The sequence below is a fragment of the Lactuca virosa genome, chromosome 1, assembly GCF_052849685.1.
Source record: "Lactuca virosa cultivar CGN04683 chromosome 1, Lactuca_virosa_CGN04683_v6, whole genome shotgun sequence".
In the NCBI taxonomy this organism is placed as follows: Eukaryota; Viridiplantae; Streptophyta; class Magnoliopsida; order Asterales; family Asteraceae; genus Lactuca; species Lactuca virosa.
In genome coordinates this window covers 216,038,647-216,048,480 of record NC_136426.1, presented here as the reverse complement: position 1 = coordinate 216,048,480, position 9,834 = coordinate 216,038,647, and the positions used below count along the sequence as shown (strand labels likewise).

The 9,834-nt window shown below is 31.0% G+C and overlaps 1 protein-coding gene across 3 annotated transcripts; it reads right to left on the bottom strand.

The window, feature by feature from the left end:
- Positions 1-4,099: 4,099 nt before the first annotated feature.
- On the bottom strand, positions 4,100-9,834 carry LOC145108620 (SUN domain-containing protein 1-like). Of its 3 annotated transcripts, XR_013708425.1 has the most exons (5): positions 8,859-9,834; positions 8,457-8,720; positions 8,199-8,273; positions 4,583-4,655; positions 4,101-4,458 (listed from the first exon to the last, which is right to left on the bottom strand). XR_013708425.1 is itself a non-coding variant. In XM_079045678.1 (4 exons), the coding sequence occupies exons 1-3, from the start codon at positions 9,627-9,629 to the stop codon at positions 8,208-8,210; spliced, it is 1,101 nt and encodes a 366-aa protein (XP_078901804.1). In that variant the 5' UTR covers positions 9,630-9,834; the 3' UTR covers positions 4,100-4,655; positions 8,199-8,207. The 3 variants fall into 3 exon arrangements, 2 of the variants coding, with proteins under 2 accessions (XP_078901804.1, XP_078901795.1); XM_079045678.1 differs by having other exon boundaries at positions 4,100-4,655; XM_079045669.1 differs by lacking the exons at positions 4,101-4,458; positions 4,583-4,655 and having other exon boundaries at positions 7,746-8,273.

Here is a 9,834-nt window from a genome sequence, read left to right as displayed (position 1 = left end):
ATTTTCCAAGACAAACATCAGTATTTTACAAGCAAACGGTTTACCATTCAACTAACGGACAATCATTGTTAATTCTATAATTCCCTAGTTTATACATCAAGGTTATGTATGAAGAATATCCGATAGGCAGTGGAATGTGTGGTTTCCGCCTCATTTCCTGTTCCTTGTTTGGTTGTGGGCTTAGGGCAGATCCACACAATCAATTGTCCGTTCGATCTTGGTTTATATATAGCTAGTATAAACTAAGTGGTCATAGAAGGAACTGGTATTATCATATTCTTACTAAGAAAATATAGGATTTTCTTAAGGAACACTTTCATCATTTTTTTCAAGGGACTATTACAGTTAACTCTGTAAGTACCTAGTGAATACATCAGGGTTACATACAATGAGGATCCGACAAACAGTGGGATATGTGACCTCCGCCTCATTTCCTGTTCCTTGTTTGGTTGTGGGCTTAGGGCGGAATCACCCAATCGACTGTCTGTTTGATCTGGATTGTATATAACTTGTATACACTAAGTACTCGTGGAAGGAACTAGTACAAGATATATTACTTATCATTCATCACATCAGAAAATATAGGATTTTTTGGAGAAACACATCATGTTTTACAAAGAACAAAGAACCTGTTTTCTAAAACAAAACGCTTATGAACTCACCAACTTTATGTTGACATTTTCAAAACCACTTGTATATTCAAGACACTAGTAGGCAGGTACACGCACCGGGTTCCTAGAAGACGGAGCATAGTAGCTTCAAGTCTTTATTTTGCTATTTACTTTTGGAGTAAATCATATATGATTCGAATACAATGTAAACATTTTAATATCAATACAATGGTTGTTGTTGCTTTGATTACTATTATTCAATTGTTGTGATACTGTACATGACGTCCTTCGCCCCCGAACGTTTCCGCCGTTCCGGTTTGGGGGTGTGACACATTTCAACTTTGATAATATATTATTTAAGGAATCAAGTTAAATTCTTCTCTTTGCATTGATTTGGTAACTCGGAATATATTCAATGGTGTAATATAATTAGAAATTTCCAAGTTTGTTGAGTATCAATTATTGTTCATTTGTTTTAAAAACTTGAAATTAACGAAAGATTTACATACTTGAAATAGTTAATCCATTATTTTTTAGGCTAAAGGGTGTTGTAAAGTTTTTACCTATGAAAAAGGTGTGCCACATAGGCGCCATGCAAGTTGTTACCATTTTTGCAACAATTTATCTATAAGTAGGGTGTGGTGATGTTTTTACCTACCAACTTTTTCTTTTTTTTTAAATTCAAAAATATAAAAATCACATAAAACAAAAAATAAATACTAGTTAAAATAACATAATATTTCGTTAAAATTTAAAAACATTACGTTTGATTTAACAAACATAAAACGAAATTTAAATTAACTAACTTAATAACGTAGGAATGCTAATCCAAATAACAAAAAATCTTCCGGTTCGAATATTTGCCGATATCATTGTGGGCTCATTTAAATCAATTTCGTTAACTTGATATATATGTTCCGCCAAATTGTTGTGAAGCTCGTGATGTTTTTTGATTGTCACGTATCGTCCTTCTTTTTGCATGTAATACATGGGAATATAATAAATGTGATAAAAAAAATGAGAAATCTTTTTAAAAAATGCACATCTTTCTTTTAATTTCAAAACTCCTTAAGGCCAAACTCACGGATCGGCAATTAATTCCAAAATTAACTTCTAATTTATCATAATAAAGATGTGGTACACTCCTATCTACATGAACATTCTTATGCTTCTAGATTTCAAATACTTTCACATCAGTACTTAATTAGTGTTTGTTTTGCTTCTTAATTTGTACATCTTAATTAAAAGTCAACTGATAGATATTTTATTTTGTTTCTCAATTTGCAGATTTTAATTAAAAGTCGATTAATAGATAATATGCATTACATAACCCATATCTCTTCTCTCTATTCTAATCATATCATACATACTTATAAAGCTAGCATTTTTCCTTGAACCTCATGCATTTGAAACCCCCATAAAAATTTGCAAACACCTCATACATTTGAAACCTCCTATTTTAATGAATATCACTCAAAAGTCTCTTAATAATGATTAACAATTCAAAGGTTTTATAACTTATATAATATATTTAATAAACAATTAATGGATACTCTACTATAAAAAGGTCAATCTTTTTTAGTAGACACACAAATACAAATCACATACAAAATTCACAAAGAAAACAAGTTTAAAGTTTTTTATGTTGGTTTGAGGGCTTTGAACAATTTTTTAAGCCATGTTATTATGTTGAAGTTTTAAATTTGTAAGTTTGTTATATACTAATTCTTTTTTGTATTTTCTTGATTTAAGTATTTTTCTTAAGAATATCATTGTATGTTATGGTTGAAATTTTAATGTAAATTAGATTAGATTCATGTTATCGATCATATGTTATGGAAGGTAATATATATAATATTTAATTAACTATTGTATATATGTTTGTATTTTCATGTTGCTTCAAAACAATAATTAATTAAAAATCATGGATATGTCATATTATCCATATTATTCATGTAAGCATTTTTTAAAATGCAAATTGTCTATCTTATCACTTTATATTTTAGTATATGTTTAACATTTTAATTATAATAATAAGTGTTTTTTAAAAATTTCTTTCACTTATTAATAATAACAAGTGGTTTTAAAATTAATAAGCAATAATTATAAATAATAAAATCAAATTACATGGATATGTCATATTATCTATGCAAGTCTCTTTTAAAATGCAAATTGTCTATCTTATCACTTTATTATTTAGTGTATGTTTCACATTTTAATAATAATATTAAGTGTTTCTTAAAAGTCTTCTTTAACTTATTATTAATAATAAGTGGTTTAAAATTAATGAATAACAATTTTAAATGATAATAACATCAAACTATAAATTACATTTAGCTATAAATAAATTGTATTTTAAATGAACATCTTTATCTCAAAGTTAATGTTAATAACATAACCATTTTAAACATATATATTTTCAATATTTTAACAATATATTTTTAATCTTCGCTGCGCAACGCGCGGGAATTCGTCTAGTAAATGAATAAGTTTATTCTTATATTGACAAGTGTCACAATATTAGAAATCCTCATTAATATTATATGTCATCTATAATGCCACATGTCAACCTATTAATTTTCCATTTAAAATTTAAAATTTAAAATTTCTCATTCTAATTACATTAAATTAATAATTGATTTTTCATTTCAAATTTCAAAATTTTCATTTCTAATCACATATTCAATTTTTTCCAACAAACCTTAAGCATAACCTTCAGTTATATCACACTTTAGACATCACATCTATCTATCCAATTTGCGATACATTACCTATAATTAACAATGATTAGGAAAAAAACACTAATAACCTAAGTTCAAAGTAAAAATGAAGAATACTAAAATTCTAAGTATAGCCCCACATTAATTCCACAGGAGGCTCCAAATCAACCAAACAAATTATTGAAGATGATTCTTCTATTCATCAATTCTCCTTAAAAAAATTTCCCGTCTTTTTACTTTAAACCATAATATGTTTACAACACCTTCCACAACAAAAAATTTAGAACCGTTTTCAGGCATGCCATTTTCCTATACAAAATTCTCTTTAGAACCATTGTCAAACATGACAGATTAAAGAATGACAAGAGATTTGAGTTCAAATGAAAGGAACAATCAAAACAAATGATTAGTCATTTTCCAATAAATCACAATATATAGAATAAGAATTGGAGAAGAAGAATGGAAGCTATGATATCATCAATAAGTTCAAGTGATAATGGTTGAAGCAAGCAATCCTATAATAGTGTGATGATTTGATGAGAGAGAGAGAGAGAGAGCTCATTTCAATTTCATTTTTGAAGTTCAAAAAAAGATTTCACAGAGGCATTTCATCAAACACTTCATGTGCATCGGTGTAAAATTACGAAAATGTTGAAAACATAAATCGTGTGTAGAAAAACTTAATGGAGTTGGAACTTCATAGAGATAGATAAAATTGAATAAAAACTCAACAATTACTTGGAAATGAGATGAGGTTTTCAACGTTTCCATGAACAACATTCTTAGCCCTTCTCCAAAAACGAATTTCACCCACGATCTGTACAGCTCCATAATTTCTATAATTGCAATTGGCAATGAATAATCACTGTAGATTGAGGTTTGAAAAGATGGAAGTGTGGCCAGAAGTCTCGTCAGTAGATGAAGTCGCAGAAGTCGCACAGGAGTTATGCACGTAAAAGATTTTTGATAAATTGCAAATCACCCCCTTTTGGTAAATATCCCTTTTGGTAAATATGTTTAAAACTATACCTATTTAATATTCTTTTAAAACACACCATGAAGTTGATTACTTACAATGATGGTTGACTACACAACTCCTCGGATGAATAAGATAGATTTAGTACGTTCTGCAATTAAATACATAGGTGTAAAAAGTAAAACCCTATCATACAAAAACAATGATCTGGGAAATCAAGTACATATAAAAAGGCAGCAAATTAGCAACAATAAATACAAAGAAGATACACTCACCAATATGTCATATGTAATCAGTTACTTCATCATCGACATCTGGATTATTCCCAAACCAATTGAAGTTCAAAACCTAAAACCCAACAAATGAAAGCAATCAATATCGTCAACAACCAAAAGGCCCAAAACATATTACCTACAAATAACGGATCGTTACTTTCATATCATACAAATATAAAGATAGAAAGACATGGAGGGAGAAGGAGAATTGAAATTGACGGAGACAAAAGAGATGCGCACATTACGACGAGTATTTTAGTAGTGAAAGTTAGCAAAGCGTTGGCTTTGTATCCCAAGAAATGTATCTTCAATAGCTACGTTGATGCTTATCTATCAGAGATGGAGTAGGGGTTAGGGTTTTGAAGAGAGGCGGGTAGAGATTTGCTTCCTGATTGCGTTTCTGATTTATTGCAATTAGGTTGACGAAGCATTGAAGATAATATTATTGCTGACTGTTTAGCGAGATTTAAGAAGAGAATAATTCGGATTTTAAAGCAATAGGAGGGTAATTTCACAAATTAACTTGAGCAGGAAAAGAAGGCAAAAGAGTATGGGCAAAAATGGAATTTAACATTCAACGCAAAATTGAAGATGCAAGTGTCACGTGGCATGTAAGGTCTATCAACCTATTAATTCTCCATTTCAAATTTAAAATTTAAAATTTTTCATTCTAATTACATTAAAGTAATAATTGATTTTTCATTTTAAATTTTAAATTTCACACACTAATTACATTAAATTAATAACATTAGTATAAAAAACAAAATATAATTAATACATATTATAAGGTGATTTCAAATGATATTTCATTTTGTGCTTGATTTTCTAATTTTTAACAATAACCTTAATAAGTATCTTTTACAGATTTTTAAATGCTAATTTTGTTCTCAAAAAATTTTCTCATATTTATCACTTTGTCCCGCTTAATAAACAACTAGAATGATATCAATCATATCATGATATTCCATACATATTTCTCATTCAAAAAAATATAAATTTCCATTTTTAATCATTTCTATAACTTGTTCAACATAATCTGATTAGAATTTGACAATTTTAATTTCTCTTGTGTTGCTTACAAGTTCTCCCCATTTTGCCATTTCACAAACTTTAATTTTTTTTCCAACAACTTGTATGAGTTCAAAATCATTTTATTTAAATATCTTTAAGGATGTTACAACTCTTGTGTAGTGATATGAAACAAAACTAGACTCCAAGCAACGCATAAAAACATTAAGTTATGTCAAATGGATGTTCCAAGTGTTTTCGTTAATGAAGAATTGAAAGAAGATGTATCTTTACATAACCTCATGCGTATGAGAATCTCCAATTCCCAAATTAATGCTATAAATTAGAGAAAGTTGTGTATGGATTGAAACAAGTTGTGTATGCTCACAAGTTCTTTGAATGAAATCTCAACTACGGCTTTACAATTCTACAAGTACCAATATATTATGATTCAAAGAGTGTCATTGCTATATCGAACAATCATATACAGTAGTCGATGACGAAGCATATCGATATCATGTATCACTTCATAAAGGAAAATATTTTGAAAAGTAATATTGAATTAATTTTTTGTTTATTCAATTGAAGAAGTAGCCAATGTCTTTACCAAGGCTTGGTACAAACAACTTTTAATCACTTCTTAGATGTGTTACGAAGGATGAATCTTGATCCCGGATTCTTAATGAACAATTAACTCTTTTGTTGAAATACTTCTCTATCTTGTTATGCGAAATTTCATGTTTCCCAATTGGTAACGAGCTATGTTCTTTATTATTACCACCCAATTTGACATTCGATTTGGATTTTGGAGTGGGTGGCTGAATCGCAAATTTTATTGTGCTACACTCAAATACTTTTCTAATAGGGGACAAAAGATAGATGGTTATACAATGTAAGGGCATGGTCGCTCTTTGGTGGTGGGATAGTGCTACACCTCCGATTAAATGCATATATTCTAGAAGGGGGCATAAACGAGAATTCAACACACTATAATGGAACCTTTTTTGTGGAGGGGTATTATTGGAATTTTACATTTTCATTATGTTAGATCGTTATGGTTATATGATTGCTAAGGAGATTGACATCTTTTTTTTTACCTCATTGTGGGGAGACTAGACTCTCGAACATCTAGGATATCATTAGGATTAATCCCTTGTTCTTTGGTATATTGATTTTTGATTAACATTTCAACATTGCATCCTCTTATTTCATGTTCTAATTTCTATAATACAAAGTGAGTTTTATAGCACAACACACTACACGTTAAAGTTTGAGATCATTTTCCTTTCTTTGTTGGAATTTTTAAGCAAGTTTACTCCAGCTGTTGCACCTAGGCAAACATATTTTAAGAAAATTATGTCCTAATCCACCTTCAATTTCTTTCTGTAATTCTAGCTTTCTATTTATTTATGGGTTTAGGTCATTTTTAGTCACTTAACTTTTGATTTTGTGCTCATTTGGTCACTTAACTATTTTTAAGTTTTAAAAGGTTATCAAACTATTGACTTTGTACTCATTTAGTCATTTAACTTTTGGTTTGGTCATTTAACTTTTAGATTTGTGCAGTTAGTCACCTAACTTTTAAAATTGTGCTAATTTAGTCACTAAACTTTTAAAAAATTGAAAAGTTTAGTGACTAAATGAGCACAATTTTAAAAGTTAGGTGAGTAAACGTGACCAAACCAAAAGTTAAGTGACTAAATGAGCACAAAGCCAAAAGTTTGATGACTTTTTAAAACTTAAAAAAAGTTAAGCGGCCAAATGAGCACAAAACCAAAAGTTAAGTGACCAAAAATGACCTAAACCCTTTATTTATTTTTGAGAAATCAAATATCCTCCTACAATTTCTTCCTACTTATCCTCCTACACATTAGATCAAGACAAGTGTCAAAATAAAGAGAGAGAATTAATGATATCCACATGTTATAATCTTATATGAATAGAAGAATAATTTCCTAACAAACCACAATGTGTCTAGAAGAGCATAGACCTCTCACTTATAAATTTTCACCTCCTTACCATTAGGATAAACATGCAAAGACACTCTTCTGTTTGTGAGAAAATAAATAATAATTGCGTCATATTTGGAAAGATGAATTGTATATGTCTGTATTTAAATGTTTATTTTATTAATAGTTACCTTTTGTTTGTGAGCTCATAATCCCAATTCCCAAACATCGATATCGATAATCTATAATAAATGTAAAATTAAGCTTTCTTCTATACACTAACACTGAATTGAATTATCTCCATGAACTTCGTTAGCTCAACAGTAATGATCCAATGATGCCCTAAATTCTAGCATCCTTCTATTTAAATATTTATATCAACTCCTCCATCGACCTAACCTAATTAGCTAAAAGACCTTCTTGACCCCTTCTCCACTAACTCTACTAAAGTCACAGATGAAAAGACCAAACTACCCTTAGGATTACTTACAAGTGTAACACTTTCCGCATGATCATATGGGTATAGTTCGCCTAATATCATTCACTAATAAGCTAGGCTCCATAATAGGGCTTTATCTTTTTACAGGAAAAAAAAAGACTGTCGCTAAAACTTATGGTATATTGACAAAATATATGACAACAAAAGTTGCTACAGTTACCTCTCATTGTTATTGCAATATATTCATCATCACTTCACTTGAAAAAGTTGACTCATTTTTACTAGTCTGAGGAATCTGCAACCAATAACACAAGCATACAGTACACATTAACACCAGACTTCAAGGATCATAATCAAATTACATACAAACTTTATTATATGGACCAATTAATAATTTTCAATTCAACCTAAGCATGAAATCTCCATAATTTGATAAGATAAAAGAGATTGCATATAATGTGATGAGTGAGTGTGTTACCAAGGATGAGAGAGAATTGGGCTCACGACCAAGCACCCTGAAGCGATATATGCAAGTGTGAGTGGGGTCTCCATGGTTTGATCTGAACTCAAATCTCATCATGTTCACAGCATATCCCTTTTCCCAAACATTGAATGTTTGTACATCTCTTTTTTCAAGATCATATGAGAACTCTCTCAGCAAAACCATCTTCTTGGAATCAGGATGCAACCATCCAAACACTCTACACTTCTTTGGAGCCATAGATCTGCCGTATGCCACACTCTGTTCATATTCATAACACCATAAAATGCACAAATTAAGTGAATAAATCAACAAGAAGCAGCATAGTTCTGGAAAGAATTATGGGCATTAACATATTAATTGGGAATGATCACCAAAGAACAAGATAAGAGAACAAACCTTTGCAACATGTTCAAGAGTTATAGCCTCTGGGATGATGGTTTGCCTCAATTTGATCTCAACATAACCATTGTTTCCTTTTAGAAGCAAACATTGACCAGGCTCACCAAAACTAGGTTGCAGAATCTTCAGACGAGACAGATGAATCCCATTTGGCAAATTGTAGGGTTCAGAGTGTTTCACCACCATTCCTCCACCAGAAGCAACCGCATAGTCAATAGTACCAAGTCCATCAGCAGCATGCTTGTCGATTGCCTTCTCAATCATCTCCTTCACATAATCCTTCATTTCATCCAACCTAAAATCCCCTTCATCCTTCCCCTTTTTGAACTTTAATTTCTCTAGACTTTTGTTGAATTCATCTTTCCATAACCACTCCTCACTAATCAATGATCGCCCAATACTATCAACCCTTTCACCAAAATCACGCAATCTGGCCCCATAGAAGAAATCATTCTCATCTATTCTCTCACTCAATTCGTTTCTTAAATCTTCAATCTCTTTCTCGATTTTTCTGTCCACAGCTTCAATCTGAACCTGCATCATTTTGGTAGTCGTATGTAACAGGGACTTGGTTTCCTCAGCGGTCCGTCTATCGAGCCCTAAAGGATAAACGTCATTGTTCCCAAATAGCAACCGCAGAATCGTCTCAGAAAAAAGCAGTAGTACCAGCAAAAGGGCGTAGTTTTTGGTGAAAAAAGTGAGAACAGTCTGCCATGGAGGCTTCTTCAGATTAGCTCTTGAATTAGGCGGTGTTGATTCCTTCACCATCGCGTCGTCAACAGGAGAAGCAGAAACGATTGTATCCCTAACAATCACCACCGATCTTCGATTGCAGCTGAAAGTGTAGAGATCGAAACCAAATTTGTTTGAGAATTGCAACTACGTTGAAAATCGGAATTCCTAATTGAACATTTTGTGGCTTTAGGGCGGGAACGAACTACCCTTAACGGGAATTAAGTTGTATAAAATCTTG